This window comes from Siphateles boraxobius, unplaced genomic scaffold, assembly GCF_051911475.1.
Source record: "Siphateles boraxobius isolate OS27281-9 unplaced genomic scaffold, OSU_SipBor_1 61, whole genome shotgun sequence".
NCBI lineage: Eukaryota > Metazoa > Chordata > Actinopteri > Cypriniformes > Leuciscidae > Siphateles > Siphateles boraxobius.
In genome coordinates, this window is record NW_027509188.1 from 1,147,467 (window position 1) to 1,169,437 (window position 21,971).

The 21,971-nt window shown below is 43.3% G+C and overlaps 1 protein-coding gene across 1 annotated transcript in view; it reads left to right on the forward strand.

Annotated features, from left to right (window-relative positions):
* Positions 1-10,501: 10,501 nt before the first annotated feature.
* The window catches only part of LOC143718467 (uncharacterized), a 28,096-nt gene continuing 16,626 nt past the window's right edge, over positions 10,502-21,971 (forward strand). Inside the window, exons 1-5 of the mRNA XM_077209528.1 lie at positions 10,502-10,581; positions 10,707-10,983; positions 11,070-11,219; positions 11,299-11,807; positions 21,250-21,449. Coding sequence (XP_077065643.1) covers positions 11,804-11,807; positions 21,250-21,449 — 204 coding nt within the window. The 5' untranslated portion in view covers positions 10,502-10,581; positions 10,707-10,983; positions 11,070-11,219; positions 11,299-11,803. The remainder of the gene's footprint in view (positions 10,582-10,706; positions 10,984-11,069; positions 11,220-11,298; positions 11,808-21,249; positions 21,450-21,971) is intronic.

The window sequence follows — 21,971 nt, forward strand, 5'->3', positions numbered from 1 at the left end:
AGTCTACCCAGCGAAAGACTGTTCACGTCACGTCTGCCCAGCGAGAGACTGTTCACGTCACGTCTGCCCAGCGAGAGACTGTTTACGTCACGTCTGCCCAGCGAGAGACAGTGCACGCTCTGTCTGCCCAGTCAGAGACTGAGCACGTCCAGTCTGCCCAGTCAGAGACTGAGCACGTCCAGTCTGCCCAGTCAGAGACTGAGTACGTCCAGTCTGCCCAGTCAGAGACTGAGCACGTCCACGCTCTGTCTGCCCAGTCAGAGACTGAGCACGTCCAGTCTGCCCAGTCAGAGACTGAGCACGTCCACGCTCTGTCTGCCCAGTCAGAGACTGAGCACGTCCACGCTCTGTCTGCCCAGTCAGAGACTGAGCACGTCCAGTCTGCCCAGTCAGAGACTGAGCACGTCCAGTCTGCCCAGTCAGAGACTGAGCACGTCCAGTCTGCCCAGTCAGAGACTGAGCACGTCCAGTCTGCCCAGTCAGAGACTGAGCACGTCCAGTCTGCCCAGTCAGAGACCGATCCGGAGATGCCCATTTGTGTGGCCGCCAAGGCACTTACGGACTATCTGGAGCGTCTGGCTCGGATCCTGGACATGCCCGTGTCTGCTGTTCCAGAGCCGGAGCCAGTGTCTCCTGTTCCAGAGCCGGAGCCAGTATCTGCTGTTCCAGAGCCGGAGGCAGAGCCAGTGCCTGTTCCAGAGCCGGAGGCAGAGCCAATGCCTGTTCCAGAGCCAGAGGCAGAGCCAATGCCTGTTCCAGAGCCAGAGGCAGAGCCAATGCCTGTTCCAGAGCCAGAGGCAGAGCCAATGCCTGTTCCGGAGCCAGAGGCAGAGCCAATGCCTGTTCCGGAGCCAGAGGCAGAGCCAATGACTGTTCTGGAGCCGGAGGCAGAGCCAATGCCTGTTCCAGGGCCAGAGGCAGAGTCAATGCCTGTTCTGGAGCCGGAGACAGAGCCAGTGCCTGTTCCGGAGCCGGAGGCAGAGCCAGTGTCTGTTCCAGAGCCGGAGCCAGTGTCTGCTGTTCCAGAGCCGGAGGCAGAGCCAGTGCTTGTTCCAGAGCCGAAGGCAGAGCCAAGGCCTGTTCCAGAGCTGGAGCCAATGTCTGTTCCAGAGCCAGCGCCTGTTCCAGCGCCAGAGCCAGTGTTTGTTTCTGTGTTTGTGTTTGTTCTTGTGACTGTTACAGTTCTTGTGTCTGTTCCTGAGCCGGTGTCTGTTGTTCCTGAGCCGGAGGCAGAGCCAAGGCCTGTTCCAGAGCTGGAGCCAATGTCTGTTCCAGAGCCAGCGCCTGTTCCAGCGCCAGAGCCAGTGTTTGTTTCTGTGTTTGTGTTTGTTCTTGTGACTGTTACAGTTCTTGTGTCTGTTCCTGAGCCGGTATCTGCTGTACCTGAGCCGGTGTCTGCTGTACCTGAGCCGGTGTCTGCTGTACCTGAGCCGGTGTCTGCTGTACCTGAGCCGGTGTCTGCTGTACCTGAGCCGGTGTCTGCTGTACCTGAGCTGGTGTCTGCTGTACCTGAGCCGGTGTCTGCTGTACCTGAGCCGGTGTCTGCTGTACCTGAGCCGGTGTCTGCTGTTCCTGAGCCGGTGTCTGCTGTTCCTGAGCCTGAGCCACCGTCGTGGCCACCCGAGGGGTCTTCACCGCCCTGGCCGCCCGATGGGGGGTCTTCACCGCCCTGGCCGCCCGATGGGGGGTCTTCACCGCCCTGGCCGCCCGATGGGGGGTCTTCACCGCCCTGGCCGCCCGATGGGGGATCTTCACCGCCCTGGCCGCCCGATGGGGGGTCTTCACCGCCCTGGCCGCCCGATGCGGGGTCTTCACCGCCCTGGCCGCCCGATGGGTCGTCTGCTTCGCCCTGGCCGCCCGATGGGTCGTCTGCTTCGCCCTGGCCGTGAGATGGGTCGTCTGCTTCGCCCTGGCCGCCCGATGGGTCGTCTGCTTCGCCCTGGCCGCCCGATGGGTCGTCTGCTTCGCCCTGGCCGCCGTCTGCTTCGCCCTGGCCGCCCGATGGGTCGTCTGCTTCGCCCTGGCCGCCCGATGGACTGTGTGCTTCGCCCTGGCCTCCCAGGACTAAGCGTTCTGTCCCTCCCGTCCCGCCCTGGCGGTCTGTCCCTCCCGTCCCGCCCTGGCGGTCTGTCCCTCCCGTCCCGCCCTGGCGGTCTGTCCCTCCTGTCCCTCCCGTCCCGCCCTGGTGTTTCCCTCCCGCCCTGCCCTGGTCTTATGGAGCGTCTGGTAGCCGCTTGTTTGCAGTCTTTGTCGGATCGTTGTCTAATGTTTTGTATACGTCTCCTGTTTTCCCGTGACCTCCGGTATGTTTGATTTTGAAGTTGTTGTTTTGTTTTATATTATGTTTTTCCCCCTTGTGGGTTTTTGTTTCCTTTATGTTTCTTTTATTAAATAAATCACTATTCTTTTGCAATTGAGTCCTCACCTAGTTTTCTTTAATTGTCACGTGACAGTACCTTGGTGCTGGTTATAACACTTTTATATGAATGACGTGATAGTAATGGCTTAAAAAAAGTTATAAATATAAGGTTATAAATAGATAATTTATACCTGCTGTTAACTTGTTATATGTACATGGCCTGATCTTGTCTAAATTCAGATTGTGTCTACCTTTCACATTGTTCTCTCTACGCTTTGCTCTGGCTGGCTGCAGTTGGGTGTCTGTCCTCTTAGGCTTTCTGAAGCTGATCTTACTCAGTCTGGCTGGCTTCACCTCTCTCTTGGATGAGTGGAGCCACATATTTGTCCCTGAAATACAACACTTCTCCGTCTTTCCCATCCTGACCCACAGCTCAACTTTAAACATAAGGGCAGCTGCATGGCTGCAGCATGACCCTAACCTGCACAAAATTATTTATTCCTAGCTATCTAATGAATGAAACACATTGGTGTAAGTGGTGCATTAGGCTATACATGTCAATAGCAGCTGTATGATTTCAGCAAATAAGCAGTGAAATTGAGTTAGATTATCTTACTGACAAATACTGGGTTGGATAAATAATAATAAAATGTAATATCATTTCATAAATGTCTTATGTTACATACCCAGCCATACAGGTGCAGTTTGCTGTCAGAATACAGTTGTTGGTCTTGTTGACAATAACCCAGGCCTTGTACAACTCCGTCTTCTTACCCTGTCTTTGACTAGGCAGAACCTCCGTCTTAAGCACAACGAAGTTTTGAACTTTGTAATCATGAAGTTGTATGTCTTGGACATGACCACACAGAACAAAATTATAGCAATCAAGAGATTTGTACGCTTTCAACTTCTCCTGGGTATAAACACTTGGAGTGTCGATCAGGTAATTATATATTTCTGGCCACTGAATGCTTGGCCGTTTCGTCATTTGACCATTGACAAGGCTCTATGGCAAACGGATCTGTAAGACGTATCCAACTCATTAAGGTAAGCTTAGTTGAATAACAGTTCTTATCGCTGGGTGACAAGCTGTTGTAGTACGCGGAGAACATTTTAAATATGTACGATCTAATCAATATAAAATGTAATGTTGATATCTAACTACTATGTATAACGTAACGTATTATTTTTCTAGCTAACTCCTCTCCTGCGCTCTCTCTTCTGCAACCGTGTTGTGCGGGCATCCCGAATGTTTACAAACATATAATTGGCCTATAGCAAAAGAAAAGTTTTGGATAGGTCTAGTATTCAGAAATACAGAATATAAATAAAGTAGCAGAATCAACTGTAAAATAACACTGGCAACTTTCTTTATTAAAAAATGGTAACACTATAATAAGGTTTAATTTTGTTAGCATTAGTTGAACCAAAAATTTTATAAGACATTTTTAAGAAAGTTGTATCTGTTAACATTAGTCAATGCACTGTGAACTAACATAAACGCACATATTTTATAATAACAATAACAAAGGCTATTGCTCTCTGTTAGTTAATGCATTAACAAATGAGACCTTATTGTAAAGTGTTATCAAAAAATCTATTGCCTAACAAAAAACAAAAAAAAAACCTAAATAAGTCATTGGATAACATTGGGCTGCATATAAAGAAACTAAATGCATCTGCCATGGATCAATAAAATGGAATCGCCTCTGCACCGACAATAAGGAAATTATTTCAATCAAACCATATCGTTGATGAAAATAATACAAGAACAAAATAATGTAGTTATTAATTATAACGCAATGTTTTTGAAAAAAAAAATATTTTTAATATTACAGTGATAGTAAACATCTTTTATAGCTTAAGTACGGTTTCAAATGACATTGCTGTCAGTGTGAGCTGCGCGCGCTGAAGCTGAAGAGAACGAAACTGAATCGCTTTGCTAGAAGGTTAATCAACTCAACGGTTGCCCAATTTACTAATTTATTACAATAGTGAATACAATTATAATTATATGACAGTCCCAATCAGCTTTTAATGTTTTGCATTGTTGTTTGAAGTGCGCGCGCTGAAGCTGAAGAGAACGAGCACCGGGAAACTGAAGAACTTTTCTAGCAGGTTGTTTAAATCCACGAAACGCATCATATGTGAGATTAATCATATATATATTACATCAACCTTATATCACGACTTATCTGCACAAAATGACGTGAATGCAAAATCGAACTTGTGCTGGTCATAATGTGTAGGCCCTGTTCTGGACGCGCTATTCCCACAACAAGCGCGCTGAAACGGCAACTAAACTCAGAGAATTTACAACGTTTTATTACAATAATGTTCTCATTATAATGGCATGTATATGACAGTCCCAATTATAGTTATAAATGTGCATTTCTGTTTGAGCTGCGCACGCTAAAGATGATCACCCGTACAATGAAGCGCTACTGCATCATTAACTCAACCAAACGCATCCCATATTAGATTAATCATATATATATATACACAAAATAAACATATTATTGCAACTTACAATGGCACAGAATGCTGCGAATGCTCAATAGAACTTGACTGTGCTTGTCATGAAGGCTTAACTCCATAAACGCGCTCTTTCCGCCACAACGCGCTCGTCGCGCTGAAACACTGGCGAACAAGAATTCACAACATTCTTTTGCAGTAGTGCTCTTATTATAATATTATGAAGCTTATGTGACAGATTTGTGCTGCACATGTTGCACTGAACTGTATATCTTCCTTTTCGAAGTGAATCCAATCATTCAGAACCATCATTGTGAACAGCGCTAATCTCTCAACTGAAGTAAATAATCTATCTATCGGCTTTGATATATTGGCCCAATTTTCTTATCGGCTCGATAACGATAACGTCAAAAAAGACCATTTATCGGCCGATATCGATATGTGGTCGATATATCGTGCATCCCTAATACCAATATATTGAAACGTCTGTTTATATAGGCCTACTCCATTAATAAAGGAGTCCAGACATTGGAAAAATATCAGTCCACAATCCACATGCGTTTTATATTTAATATGAGGGAAATAGACATGCATGCGTGACACAAAAAATCTTTAACTTTTAGGTATAGCAAATTATTTTTTAGAAAAGTCTGCTAGACTAACGTCGCTCATAAATCATGAAAATGCACACATCTACCATCTCTTGAGTTTATTAAAAATCTTTAACTTTTAGGTAAGAGTCGCGTGTATGACGCAATCGTTAGCCTATTTTTACAAAAACCAAGACGTAAGATACAAGGTAATGGAGCCTTTTATGCATTGTCGTGTGATGGCAGGCTTGAAGGCTTGTGAATCCGCATGATCGCGCCAAGTTTTTTTTTTGAGGCTTTCAAAAACCCGGAAATGCGAAGCTGACCTATCAGAGCAAAATTGACCAAAAGGCGCAATTATCATTTGCAGTGCTTCATGGGATTGTAGTTTTATTTACCCAGTTGGCTTTAACACACATAGTCTCGTACTTTTGTATTTTTTAACAAATTTTCAAATATTTTTTATTTTCAGATCGAATATTGTACACGTTGTGATTCAAGCTTTAGCTGGTTGTTATGATTCATGGCGGATAATGCTTTAAAGCAACAAATCTACAAAGAGAAAAAGTGAATGAAAATACTCCCGGAACCTGTTTGTCGAAAAAGTGGGCGGGCGCTGCAGTCTTGCACAGACTTCAGTAACGGTCAATTTGCACTGAACCGGGAAAAAGACAGCAGAGTTGGTAAGTGAAAACAGCATTGAAGTTTACTTAAGTCATTTTACGGACTTAATGATTAATTGATTAATCATTAAAGCATTGTGAACATGCTATCGAAATTATAGTAAACCGTTCTAATTAAAATTTGCACGCCAATGACCTAGTTTAAACGCAGTTTTAATCTAGGTGTTTTAAATACAATAAACTAACATGTCCAAAAAGTCAGTCAATAATGTCACTTAAATGTAATCATATTTGGTAGATGATGCAAGGGTTGCATGTTATGGTATTTGTGGTTGGAACAAATTTCTGTAAAACTATAATGGGCATTTCTCAGATCAAGGGCCAAATTGGGTTGCTGGAATTTTGAAAATTAAAATCCCAAATTTGACTAACTTTAATTGGTATACATCAAATGATCAGTCCTCAAGTCAGGAACAATGTTATGAGCTTGGTTGGGACCATAAGATAAGGGAATTTATGATTTTTTGTCATTTTTTTAACTATGTCAAGTAAATGTGTCATTACCATCACATCATCGAATATATGTAAAAAATCAAACTTAGGCTAAATGATAAATCAGTGCTTTTAAAACATTTTCTGGTTTCACATGGAATCTATTTTATCTTGAACTTAATGGGATTGTTGATTTTTACTTGCAAGATGAATTATAGTCATCTAAGTGTCTACCCTGGCTTGGAATATAAGCTTATTTTAAGTGAATGGCGTACATCAAAACTTTTTTAATACAGTGATAATTCAGACTGCCCAACATTGTCAAAAATATATAATTATAGGATGTTTTTGTAATTTATACATAATTTATTGGCAAAAATATGTATGGTGATGGTGATGACATTGCTGGTAATGACAGTTTGTTGCGGTGATGACAAATCACTGATCATAACCTATTGTAATTTAAGAACCCAAGTGACTTCAGACCAAAAAAAACAACAAAAAAAATACCAGCTATAAATTCTTAAATAACAGTATGTTTAATGTATCTGCCGTCATCACCATCACAACCTGTCATTACCAGCACAAGCTGTAATGTGCTGGTAATGACTGTGCTGTAATGACATTTTTGTCAAAAAACTAGCCTTGCTAGCAAAGATGATGACTAAGCAAGTGTAGCTAGCTTTCTACATATAATGTACACCGTTTTAACTATTAAAGTGACAGAAATACAACACATATGGTATGACGCATAATAAGTGTACATGACCAACACAAAGAATAAAGAGTATATTTAAGTAGTTTAGAAAAGTAAGTTTTCTGGACATCAAAGCATCAGTCTTGCAGCTTGAAATCCATGTGCTCCACTATGCTAGTAGGAGCACATGGTTTTAGTTGCTAGTAAAAACAGTTAAAAAAAGTGCCTTTATGAAGAGCGTGTTGGTAATGACAGCTAAACCATGGGACAGGTAGAAATTAATCAAAATAAAGTACAAAATGCATATACCGATATGCTTCATCTGTGCATGTAGTTTATTAGTTCAGATAACATTTAATTCATATGTATATTTTTTTATTAATTTGTGATAAATAATGTTTGAGATATGGCACGACGTGAAAACTCTGGTGGCGGACAACACCAAAACACAGATATTGTACCACAAAACACCAATAAAATGTGTTAAAATCATTAGTAAGAGCAGCTATAAAAAAAATCTAGGCTTGTTTTTGTTTATACTAATTAGTGGTTCTAAAATGTATTAGATTTAATTAGTTTTTAATAGAATTACGCTGGACAGAAATAGGCCAGAATTTTAACTTACAATTTAAATAAAATTGTTTGACCAATATTTTGGAATTTGTCATGTTGAAATTGAGTAAATGCTCGAAAAAAGGGGTATTCGTTATTTTATTCTACTTCACTTTGAATGTAATAAGTAATAATAAGTATTTTAAATGAACTAAACAATTTTTAATTAGGCATCGAAAATATACAGTATACTGCATCATCAAGACAGTCTATGTATTGAGTTTTAATGATGATTAATTGTTTTTAATTAGTGGTTTTAATTAATCATCAAACTGCTAATCATTTCATTGTTAAAGCGAGTTTGCTTTAGCAATTCCAACTGTATTGTTACAGACTTTTTTTCAGAATGCAAGCAGAGGCTGAAAAAAGCTTATCTTTTTCTGGTATTTTATTATAGTCTATTAAAAACAAAATAATCAGTTTTTTTTGTTTGTTTGTTTTTAGGAGGAAGAACAAAAGGTTTCTGTAAATTCACAGTATGGATAAGGTATGGAAGTACAATGATAGGAGCAATTCCAGAAGAACGGCACTAAAACTAGTCAGTGAATTGACTGACTATGTGGAACATAGGGAGGGGGAGGTGGAGGACGATTCAGAGTTAAGTGTTTGTGTTGATTCTTCGGGGGAATCAGACATGGAAATTAGGGATGAAGAAAGTGACCACCAGAATATTGAAGAAGATGTTGAGGATAAGGAAGTACATGAAGAGGCTGCAGCTTCTGTTGAGGACCAGTCTGATCTTCGAGATCCTTGTAGTCAGAGAGATTTGGAGAGTTCACTAGTAGATTGGGCAATTGAATTTGGAATTTCATTAATTGCTTTGTCAGCACTTCTTTCCATTCTCAAAGTCCATCATTCCTCTCTGCCTAAGGATGGAAGAACATTGCTGAAAACAAAAACAAGATGCAACATTAGGATTATAGCTGGTGGTGTGTTCCATTATTGTGGAATTCTGAATTCTGTTAGGAAAATCCTTGATAACGTGTGGCATACTGTGGCAGACAAACATGTCTTCAAAATACAGTTGAATTTTGATGGACTACCACTCTTCAAGAGTACTAGTACACAGTTTTGGCCGATTCTTGGTTTGCTGCAAGGTCACACTAAGGCACCAGTGTTGATTGGACTCTTTTGTGGTACTTCAAAGCCAAATTCTTTGGCTGATTATCTTCATGATCTGGTTCACGAACTAAAAATGTTGAGGGATGGGTTTCTGTTCAAGCAGAAAACATTATTTTTGAATGTTGTTTCTGTTATGTGCGATACCCCTGCCCGAGCCTTCATCAGAGGTGTGAAGTCACACACTGGATATCATGAATGTGACAAGTGTCACCAAACAGGTGTCTGAAAAATCAAATCGAATGACATTTCCTGAGGTGAATGCAAAGCGCAGAACTGATGAGAGTTTTAGGCAAGCAACTGATGAAGAACACCACATTCAGCAGTCACCTCTTACAGACCTTGGCATTGACATGGTCACATGTTTCCCTCACGATTACATGCACTTGGTTTGTCTGGGTGTAATGCGGCGTCTTTTAGACTTGTGGATCAGCACCATCGGTCCCTTGCACTGTTGCATATCATCCATTCAAGCTTCCATGGTGTCAGATAGACTTCTTGCACTGAGAAGTTACATTCCCAGTGAGTTTGCGCGAAGGCCTCGTGCACTGGCAGATCGATGTAGGTGGAAAGCAACAGAGCTACGCCAATTTTTGTTATACACTGCTCCAGTTGTGCTGAATGGTGTTTTACAGCCTCAAATCTATGACAACTTCATGCTTTTGTCTGTAGCTGTGTACATTTTGGCAAGTCCAGAATTTTGTATGGCGATGAATGACTTTGCAAATACTCTGTTGCGTTCATTTGTTGAACACTTTGGCTAGCTTTATGGTGAAGAGTTTTTGGTTTACAATATTCATGGCCTGGTGCACCTCAGTGAAGATGTCAAAATCCATGGCAATCTAGATCTAATATCAGGATTTCCCTTCGAAAATTTCTTAGGAAAACTAAAAAAACTGGTACGAGGGCCTTGCAATCCTTTGACTCAGGTGATGCGTAGATTGTCAGAGATAGAAAATAGCAACTACAGTTGTGATGTAGAAGAGGCAATTAAAAAATTGGATAAAGAACATACGGATGGGCCAGTACCAGAGTGCTTCTCGCAGCAAGCTCATCAATTTAAAGTTCTTGCGATTGATGATGTAGTTGTGAAGCTCAATGATAGAGATTATTGTGTCAGAATCGACAATAAGTTGGTTTTAGTCCAAAACATTGTTGAGGATAAAGGTGCAGTATATCTTGTGGGCAATGAGTATAAACAGGTGGAACACTTCTTTAAATATCCTATTGATTCAAAAGAGTTGGGAATTTACGTGGTTTCCAACCTCTCCACAAAGGTCAAGTGTTTCATGACAGGAAAGAAGCTGCAGAAGTATGTGAGATTGCCATTCCGAAACAGATTTGTTGTTGTTCCACTCCTGCATCAAGAGAAATAACTCTGAAGACGCTTGTGTATAATAGTTGGCTGAGGAATGTCATTCTTGTCTCTTTAGATGTTTCACATTGTTGTCTTTGACAAGACAAATGAGGTAGAAGTTGTGCTTTCAGTCTGGATTAATAATGGAGATTGCATGTGGCCTCCAAATAAGATTGATATAACCAAAGCAGTGAAATCACAGGAGAGTCCTGGAGATGACTGGAAGCCCCATAAGGCCAGAATTATTTTCACGTCAAGTGAGTTGTTTTGCCACCACTTTCTTCAAATTGAATAGTTATAAGTAATAAGTTAAAAGTAATAAGTTATAGTTAAAATCACAGTTTGACTTTGTAATTTTATTTTTGTGATGCTGTTTTTCCAGATGACTACAAGGAAGCTAGACGTAAACTTCCTCTAGCTGTTGATCACACAGACATTGATCAGACCGATGGAGGAGACTCACCAATTGCATTTCAAAGAAAAAGAATGTAAGGTTTTAGTTTGTTTGTTTATTGTTTTTCACCACATTTACATATAAAAGCCTATCTTGAAATTGATAAATGTGATGTTAGACCCAAGAACATTCTTTTCCCTGGAGAAGACGACGACGATGATAATGCGATGGAAGAGTACCTGAAAGAACCAAAATCAAGAAAGGGGTAGGTAGGAAGCTTCTGCTTTTTATAATGATAATGTATTTTATCACAGCAGATAAATGACTAAGACATTTTGTACTTTTAAGCAGAAGGTATTCTATACCTGATGCTCCGAAAATTGCTAGACATGCCAACAAATTAGACCCAGGAAAGCCAAACTGCCCTAAGCTCTTCCACGGTAGTCCTGACCACCGCAATGATGAGATGAAAGGCATTAAAGGAACAAAGTCCAAAAAAAAGTAAGAAGCATCAGCCTTTTTAAATTACAGTGCATTTTATCAAAGCTGTTAAAGGACTAAGAATTTTTGTACTTTGCAGGAGGTATGCCTTGCCTAATGCTCCAGTGATCTCTAGGGAACAGATTTCTCCTGCAGTAGACAGCCTCCACCTTAGTGGCCAAGGCAGAACTGACCTTTGTTCACGTGATCAAAGCAGTCCAGACCTTCATTCACATGGCCAAAGAAGCCATGATGTTAGCCCACATGGCCAAAGCAGTCGTCACCTTCGTCCACATGGCCAAAAGAGTCCCAATCTTCTCCCAAGTTGCTACAGTCCTGACTTGTATGCAGATTGCCACAGCACTCCTGAGATCCACTCAAGTCAGCAGAACAGCATTGCTATGTTATCCTCAGGCTGGAATGTTCTCTCTGAGAGTTGTACATCAAGTAAATCAAGCACTGAGACCCTTTTAAGCCATGCCAACGTTGAGGTCAGAAGACCAGCCCACAAAAGTAAAGAGATCCATAAAAAAAGGCACTCCGAACCTTAAAGGCTCCCTGAGCCACACCAGACCACGGACATCGAGCAAACATCCAGTCACCAAATGTGTGAGTATATTAGTGTTTAGCCCTTCTCACACAGAGAATGCACTAATAGTGTGTCATGGGATTAGCCTTCGGATCGTCTGATTTTGGTTAATTCACATGGCCAGCGATTTTCCGCAATCTGTGCTAGAGATGTGCAACAGCGATCGAGTACTCAGCCTTGACAGCAATGATCGATCATGAAATAATCATGGAAAAAAAATCTGATTAGTTACAGCAACTTTGAGCGGCACCATGAGCTCTTATTTTTTAGCTTGCAACAGCATGAGGTTCAAAGTATAGACGTGAGAAGAGAGCAATGCATGGCTTCGAAGTCACATAGTGATGTCTGGGTTGGCTACATCTAAATCTAATATAGGATGCGTTGGGATATTAACATTTATTATGCTGACTGTGCTGCATATTACATGTTTAGTTTCATGCTCAAGTGTAATGCCCGACAATGATTGAGTTATTTGAGACGGTCATATTGCTCTCTTGCATCTCTCTGTGAGGGCTGCACTAGCAGCCACACATGGAAACAACTCGCGGTGGTAGCTCTTTCATTTGTTTTGAGCACATTATATATCATACAAATAAATAACTGGACACATTTTAGTTTTAAAAACAGTTTTATTAGTTATTTGACTTAGTTTTCCATTTGGGTGCACACATTTAGTTAACTTTGTCAATTTGGCTAATTTTAGGTTCATTTATCTTTAAGTTACATTCTGTGAAATTAATACTTTTCTTTTTGAGTTACCAGTTCCGGGGAGTTGCTGCGGGGGGTTCACTGGCAGGCTGACAGGCGACAGGCAAAAGGACTTTCAACTGACTCAAAGTTGTTTAAGTAGGGGAATGGATGATTGGACTGCGCCATGTTTTCCCAAATCATGGGGGTGGCAGAGTATTTCATTTTTGAGTTGTGTTCTTTTCTTTGCTAGTTATACTTTGTTGTTATGATTATTTAATTGATTTATCTTTAGTTCATATTAGGTAGCATTGGTTTAACATGTGTTGTAGTTATAGTGGTTTGTTTATATATTATGTGTTTGTCTACCCCCTTTTGTGTCAGAATGGCCTGATCAGCCACTATATAAGTTTCCCCCATGTGTTAGTCTAGTACAGGGGTAGGCAAGTTCGGTCCTAGAGAGCCGCTGTCCTGCAGAGTTTGGCTCCAACACTGAAAAAAACCTCACCTGCCTATTAGCCTTAGTAATCCTGAAGACATTGATTAGCTTGTTCAGGTGTGTTTGATTAGGGTTGGAACTAAATTCTGCAGGACAGCGGCTCTCTAGGACCGAACTTGCCTACCCCTGGTCTAGTAGGTCTGTTAAGTTACTTCATGTGTTTAGCCTTTGTTATGTTCTGTTTAAGTTGACCTCTTTTATGGGCCCAGAACTTTCAGATTTTTCTGTAACTTAGTTGTTTTTTTTTGTTTTGTAAATAAAAACTTACATTTTTTGGAAACTTATTTTTTGACTCCTCATGCCTGCCAGCTTGGTCCCTCACATATGGTGGCAGCGGTGGGATCAGCCAGTTGAGGAGTCATTTTTATTGTGTTTTTTTTTCAACCTCTCCATTTCTTTTTTTTTGGAGTAATGCAGTGTGGAGGAAGGAGAGGAAGAGGAAATCGAGGGGAGTCTCAGGAACAACAGACTGTACAAGAGGAGCAAGCAGAGGGCACTGACAATGGAGCTTCAGGAGGAGTCACAGGCACTGAGGGTGAAGAAAGCAGAGATCCAACGATGTCGGACTTGGCTAGCATTCTTCGTGCCCACATGGGCCAGCAAGAGGCTCGTGACGCTCGACTGAGGGAGGAGTCTGCGCGACAGGAGCAGCGGTTTAGGTCACTTCAACATCAGTTCCAACTGCTGCAGCTTGAGGTGCAAGCTCGCACTTCCCCGATTTCAGCGAACACATCAACAGCTCTGGACTCAGTTGAACCTGGGCCCCAAGATCAAACAGAGCCAGCACCAGAGTGTGTTCCATCCACTGCCTCATCAGGTCAGTTTCGGTTCCCCCCAGAGCCCAGATTAGAGAAATTAACAGAGCATGATATTGAACACTTTCTTATAACTTTTGAGAGGATTGCAGCAGCATGTCGGTGGCCTAGGGCTGACTGGGTTTTCCGCCTTATTCCATTGTTGACGGGTAAGGCTAGAGGGGCCTATGTGAATATGGACCTAGATGATGCTCATGATTATGACTGTGTTAAAGATGCCATTCTCAATAAATATGACATTAACCCAGAGACCTACAGGCAAAGATTCCGTTCAGCAGATATTGATCCTGGTGAAAGTCCCAAGGAGCTGTATGTAAGATTGAAGGAGCTTTATGGGAAGTGGATCCAACCCAGAGGTAAAACTGTTAAAGCTGTTGGTGAAATTATTATATTGGAGCAGTATTTGTGGATGCTATCTCCTGAGCTGCAGGTATGGATCAGGGAACACGATCCCTCAACGGCTGCAAAAGCTGCTTCACTGGCTGATGTGTTTGTGGCTGCAAGAAGGAAAGGACAACCGTGGAGCTACTCCACCTGGAAGGCTACAAAAGACACCCGCAGGCCCACATCCTCTCAATACCATCAGAGGGCAATACCAGGTGTGGGTAAGGCTCCTCTGAGGGAGAACCAGCCAACAAATACACAAAGGTCTAGTAAAGTGCCTATTTGCTATCTGTGTGGCCAAGAGGGTCACACAAAACCAATGTGCCCAAAGAACCCTGCTAAGCTCACTCAGATGTGTGTTGTGCCATGGGAAAATGACCGTAAATATTACAGCAATCAATCCATGAAGATGACAATGGTCAGAGTTAATGGTAAAGCTCTGAAGGCCCTAATTGACTCTGGCAGTGATCAGACCTTGGTGCACAGGCAGTTTGTACCATCTAATGTTGTCCGCACCCTTGAAACCATTCCCATCTGCTGTGTACATGGTGATAGGAAACCTTACCCCACTGCTGATGTTTACATTGAAGTACAAGGACAACCCTACCTGTTGAACATTGGAGTTGCTGACAACCTTCCTTTTCCAGTAGTGCTGGGTAGTGACCTGCCAGTCTTGTTTGATTTGTTAAACCAACCTCAAAATTGCAATGTTGCTGTAACTAGAGCCCAAGCCAAGCTGGTGGAGGAGCCCTCTGTTACCCTCAGTGCCCTGCCTTTTTATGATGCAGACCTGGACACTCAACCAGAGAAACCCCGAAAGTCACGCAGGCAAAAGAGACAGGAGAGGTTCCAGCACACAGTCATAAAATCCCCAGTTGCAGTAGCTCCAGACTTACCACTGGGTTTTAAGATCCCATCAGACATTGTTCAGATGCAACACGATGACCCCAGCCTAGTGACTTTATTGTGTAGCGCTAAAGAGAGAGTGGTGGGGAGTAAGTTTGAGTACAGTTGCGTAGAGGAGTATTTCCTGCAGAATGGTATTCTTTATCATCAACATGGACCAGCTAAGCAGCTAGTGGTTCCCAAGGTGGCCCGAGATACCGTACTTCTCTTGGGTCACTCTGTTCCCTGGGCTGGCCACCTAGGGAAGCACAAGACCCTGGCTCGCGTTAGACGGTACTTTCACTGGCCTGGTTTGCGGGCAGATGTTGCCCAGTTTTGTAGGACTTGCCCTCAGTGCCAGAAGACTGCAGGGAAAAGACCGTGTAGAGTTCCACTCCAACCTCTCCCCATTGTTAGTACTCCCTTTGAGCGTCTTGGGATGGATATTATCGGACCAGTTGAAAAAAGCAAAATTGGAAACCGCTACTTGTTGGTGATCACAGATTACTCTACTAGATACCCAGAAGTGTTTCCCCTGAAATCTGTCAAAGCAAAGATTGTGGCATTCTCCTTGGTACAGTTTTTCTCTAGAGTTGGTTTCCCTCGTGAGATTTTAACGGACCAAGGTACTAACTTTATGTCCACGCTTCTAAAACCGGTTTACCAGCTGCTTGGCATCAAGAGTGTGCGAACTACCCCCTACCACCCGCAGACAGACGGACTGACGGAGCGGTTCAATCAGACCCTTAAGCAAATGCTCCGCAAGTTCGTCAATGACACTGGTTCTGATTGGGATCAATGGCTACCCTACCTCCTTTTTGCATACCGGGAAGTACCCCAGGCCTCTACTGGGTTTTCCCCATTTGAACTGTTGTATGGTCATGAGGTGAGGGGACCACTGACCTTGCTTAAGGAGGCCTGGGAAGGGGACCAGCAGAGTGAGGGGGGTGTTAACATTATCTCCTATGTTGTTCAGATGAGAGACCGGCTACAGAAGATGGCAGAACTTGCCCAGCAGCACATGGCCGAGGCCCAGCGGTACCAGAAAGTTTGGTATGATAAGTCGGCACGGCAGAGGACCTTTGTTCCAGGTCAAAAGGTCCTAATCATGCTGCCTACCAGTGACAGCAAATTGCTGGCTAAATGGCAGGGACCATTTGTGGTGGAGAAACAACTTGGACCCACCACTTACCGAGTTGCCACTGCGGGCCGACCACGTTCCAGCACGGTGCTCCATGTGAACCTCCTAAAGGAGTGGGCTGAAAGACCTGAGAGGAAGGCAGAGGTATTGCTGATCAGAGCTGTGGAGGAGGAAGAGGCGGTAGATGACTTGGGCCATCTGTCGGCTGATCGACAAAACCAGGTGAAAGCTTTATGTAATCCTCAAATATTCTCAGAGTACCCAGGTTGCACAAATATGGTGGAGCATGATACTGTCATGATTCTGCCATCAGGTCTGTGAGTTCTAGTATTTTGGCAGGATCATGACAGACCCATGTTCTGTGTGCAAGCACATGGCCTTGTGTTTTGGTCATGTGCTTGTTTTGTCTCGTTACCCCGCCCCCTTTTTATCCTGATTCGGTCATTAGTGTTTCACCCGTGTCACCTGTTATGTTTGATTAGTCTTCCTATTTAATCCCCTTGTGTTTGCCGTCTTGTGTCGGTTCATTGTTATACGTTGATCGTGAGTACCCTGTGTACATCTAGTCATTGTTAGCATCTCTTGAAGTCTTGTTTGTTTTCTTGTTCATTTGTTTCCCAGTTTAGTCTAGTCAGTCTGGTATTCTGTGTTCCATCTGTTTTGCCCCCTCGTGGGTTTTGTTTTCCTGTTTTTGTCATTAAACCGTGTCTTATTTTATACTGTGTGCGTTTGGGTTTATCTCCACATCTCACCGTGACAGAATGAACTGACCCATTCTGAACCCAGCGGACAGTATGTCATCCCCACTAAAACAACATTCAGCTGACCAGGAACTATGGTGGCAGTCAGCTATCAACGACAGCAAGTTGGGCAAGCTTCCTTTCCCTCCCCAGGGAGAGAGGTCCCTGAGAGGATATGCTCAGGCCGTGGAGGCAAAGAGAAATTTTTTACCGGAGAGCCTGGTTAACCGTTACCTCATCGCGGGTCTCAAAGTTCCTCCACCTCTGGCGGAACGGGAGAGGCTGGCCCACCGCCCGTTCCGGGACATGGTGGACTGCTTGGTTCGTCGAGAGTCACAGGGTCCCATGGTGTCGTCACCTCCTGCCTGTCTGCCGGTGATCCCGGAGGATCTGAGGTTAGGCTTCGTGAGGCTTGGAGAACAGACTCGTCCCAGTTCGACTCCCGAGGCATCATCGGCTCCGCGAATCAGGAGGAAGAAGAGGAGGAGACCTGCGTCTGCCCAGCCAGAGCCAGTTCACGCCCCGTCTGTCCAGCTAGAGACTGTTCACGCCCCGTCTGTCCAGCTAGAGACTGTTCACGCCCCGTCTGTCCAGCTAGAGACTGTTCACGCCCCGTCTGCCTTCCTGAGCTGGGACTATCTGGAGCGTCTGGCTCGGATCTTAGAGAGGCCGGTGTTCGGTGTTTCGGAGCTGAACCCAGTGCCCGTTCCAGAGCCCGCTACGGCAAGCGCTGTTCCAGAGCCCGCTACGGCAAGCGCTGTTCCAGAGCCCGCTACGGCAAGCGCTGTTCCAGAGCCCGCTACGGCAAGCGCTGTTCCAGAGCCCGCTACGGCAAGCGCTGTTCCAGAGCCCGCTACGGCAAGCGCTGTTCCAGAGCCCGCTACGGCAAGCGCTGTTCCAGAGCCCGCTACGGCAAGCGCTGTTCCAGAGCCCGCTACGGCAAGCGCTGTTCCAGAGCCCGCTACGGCAAGCGCTGTTCCAGAGCCCGCTACGGCAAGCGCTGTTCCAGAGTCGGTCGCCGTGAGCGCGGCACCCAGTCCTGTCCCATCACCAACCATGTTCCCCGTCAGAAGTCCCCGGACTGTCTCCTCGTGTGTTCCTGTCTCTACTGCCCCCGGACTCCCGTTTGTTTCCCCCGTCATGGTTCAACCTAGGACTGTTTCTCCGTCTACTCACACCACTCCACCCAAGTCCGTTCGGGTCCCCCGTCCTAAGCCCACACCCTGTAGTTCCAAGATCACCGTCCCGCCCACCCACCCTGGATTCTCGCTCAAAGACTCTGTTGTCCCTCCGCCTCCCCTTCCTTGTTTATTTTTTCTGATGTTTCACCCCAACCCGGTCATTGTTCACGCTTGTATGCCCCTGTTATTATTTGTCATGTTTTGTTGGGTCTGGTCTATGTCTCTATCAGTCTTGTCCCGCGTTTAATGTCTCCTTGGGGAGCGTCTGGTAGCCGCTCTTTAAGGAGGGGGTACTGTCATGATTCTGCCATCAGGTCTGTGAGTTCTAGTATTTTGGCAGGATCATGACAGACCCATGTTCTGTGTGCAAGCACATGGCCTTGTGTTTTGGTCATGTGCTTGTGTTGTCTCGTTACCCCGCCCCCTTTTTATCCTGATTCTGTCATTAGTGTTTCACCCGTGTCACCTGTTATGTTTGATTAGTCTTCCTATTTAATCCCCTTGTGTTTGCCGTCTTGTGTCGGTTCATTGTTATACGTTGATCGTGAGTACCCTGTGTACATCTAGTCATTGTTAGCATCTCTTGAAGTCTTGTTTGTTTTCTTGTTCATTTGTTTCCCAGTTTAGTCTAGTCAGTCTGGTATTCTGTGTTCCGCCCCCTCGTGGGTTTTGTTTTCCTGTTTTTGTCATTAAACCGTGTCTTATTTTATACTGTGTGCGTTTGGGTTTATCTCCACATCTCACCGTGACAGATATAGTGTTAAAAGAGGAGGCTCCAGTTAAACCAGTGTTTCTCAACCTCTCCTGCAGGGACCCCCTGACAGGACATGTTTTTGTTTTAACCCTGAAATGGCCACCTGATTCAATTAATTAATCCAATCAGCAGGCCTGACTATTAACCCTGCAAAGTGTGTCTTCGCCAAGCCTGAGACTGAGTATCTGGGTTTCATTATTGGAAATGGAGTGATTAAACCACAAGTCCACAAGATACATGCACTAGAGTCCTGCCCCCTGCCTCAAACCAGGAAGCAGTTGAGGTCCTTCTTGGGGATGGCAGGTTTTTATCACCGATTCATCCCCAACTTTTCAGCCAGAGCTGCCCCACTCACAGATCGGACCGGATCAAGGTGTTCCAACCAAGTCCAGTGGACAGAGGAGGCCGTGGCAGCATTCCAGGACATTCAGCAGTCTCTGGGTAAGAACCCAGTCCTCTATAGTCCTGACTTTGAAAAATCTTTCATTCTGCAAACAGATGCCTCTGAGAGGGGTATTGGAGCTGTCCTTCTGCAGGGACCACAAGGTGACCAGCATCCAGTGGCTTTCATCAGTCGCAAGCTATTCCCTAGGGAGATGCGATACTCGACAGTAGAGAAAGAAGCCCTCGCAATCAAGTGGGCCCTCGACTCACTGAAATACTACCTGTTGGGTAGGGAGTTCACATTACAGACTGATCACAAGGCCCTCCAGTGGTTGCAGCGAATGAGGGACACTAATGGCCGTGTCACTAGATGGTATCTGGCCATGCAACCCTTCCGCTTTACGGTAGAGCACATTCCCGGCAAACTCAATGTGACCGCAGACTACCTCTCTCGCTGTCACAGCGAGAGTTCTGAAGAGGGGGAGTATGTGAGGGCTGCACTAGCAGCCACACATGGAAACAACTCGCGGTGGTAGCTCTTTCATTTGTTTTGAGCACGTTATATATCATACAAATAAATAACTGGACACATTTTAGTTTTAAAAACAGTTTTTTTAGTTATTTGACTTAGTTTTCCATTTGGGTGCACACATTTAGTTAACTTTGTCAATTTGGCTAATTTTAGGTTCATTTATCTTTAAGTTACATTCTGTGAAATTAATACTTTTCTTTTTGAGTTACCAGTTCCGGGGAGTTGCTACGGGGGGTTCACTGGCAGGCTGACAGGCGACAGGCAAAAGGACTTTCAACTGACTCAAAGTTGTTTAAGTAGGGGAATGGATGATTGGACTGCGCCATGTTTTCCCAAATCATGGGGGTGGCAGAGTATTTCATTTTTGAGTTGTGTTCTTTTCTTTGCTAGTTATACTTTGTTGTTATGATTATTTAATTGATTTATCTTTAGTTCATATTAGGTAGCATTGGTTTAACATGTGTTGTAGTTATAGTGGTTTGTTTATATATTATGTGTTTGTCTACCCCCTTTTGTGTCAGAATGGCCTGATCAGCCACTATATAAGTTTCCCCCATGTGTTAGTCTAGTAGGTCTGTTAAGTTACTTCATGTGTTTAGCCTTTGTTATGTTCTGTTTAAGTTGACCTCTTTTATGGGCCCAGAACTTTCAGTTTTTTCTGTAACTTAGTCGTTTTTTTTGTTTTGTAAATAAAAACTTAAATTTTTTGGAAACTTATTTTTTGACTCCTCATGCCTGCCAGCTTGGTCCCTCACACTCTCACTCTCTCTCGCTAGTGCATAACTTAGTTCACTGGCATATGCATCCTTTTATACAGATAAGTTGTAATGTTAACGTCAATGCTATGTATCCAAGTTATCTGATTAATATTATAGGAAGTGTCATAGAACGGGTTTCAGTTTATTGGCATAAAGTCAGCTTTACCTCAGGCAGCTATTCTTTTTTAGATGCTTCTTTTTAGCAACATTGCTACATCATAATCTAACTGTTATAATCATGTGTTCATGTTTGATAGACATGTTTGCATGTCATATTTTTATATTTAACATTCATTTTCATAACAGATTTTTATTATCTCCATTACGGCCTTGCACAAGCCCCTCGCCATGAGTACTCGATTAATCGATTTTGAAACCTATCGATGATCGAAATTGCCAAAAATCCCCATCCCTAATCGGTGCATGCTCATAGTCATCTGCACAAAACACTTCTATAAAATTGATAGCTATGTAGTGCTCCCTGCTTGCTGTGTCCCATGTGAATGCATGTGTAATGTTGTTTTTATACTTATTAAATAATGTGAACACCAATTGTGTTTTGGTAAATAATTTTGCTTATAGGTTTCTGAATTAAAATTTTGTTTTAATGTAGACATTTTATGTTTTCTATAGGTGTGTGGCAAGTACAATTTGGACAACAAAAAAACTAATCTGTCTGTCTTTTTCTTTTTTTCCTCTTAGTTCTTCTTCGTAATATATTAACAAAACAGGAGATGCTTATGGACCAAATGCGAATTATCTTTAAGACCCTCCAGTGTATGCAATCAAGTCAGGAGACAGAGATAGGCCTAGATCAAAATTTGTTGCCTCTCAAAGATCTCACTTCTCTACAGAACATGGAGGACAATCTGCGGAGTACTCCTGACCTCCATAAGCAATTGGTATGTGAGCATTTCTTTTTATAACATTAAATCCTAGTTGGTTGGCTTTTATTTTCCAAATAAGTTTATTTTTCTCTCAATAGCTTTAAGGGATAGTTCACCCAAAAATCAAAATTCTTGGTGTATTTTTTTTCACCTTTCAGATTAACAGAATTGTACTTCTGATGAAATAAAATACTGACACAGTTTTTAATTTTTAATACTGTAAAATTGCTGGTCTTTAAACTTTCTATCATGTAGGACTATATATATATGCATAAACGCAACATGTTTCAAGGTCCAGCTTGCTGTATAAGGTAAAAATATTTTCTTTCCAACTACTTTGTTTGTGATTGATAATGACATCATAATAAGATTATAACAGTTCAAAGTTTTCAGCATAAGATGAAAGTGTTTTAAGTTAAAAAATAAGGTGGATACCGCTGATCGCACATTTTAAACTTCTTTTTGACACTGAACAAACAAAAATTTATCCATGAGTACATTGGGGACTTAATGAAACCCATCTTCCTTAATTCATTT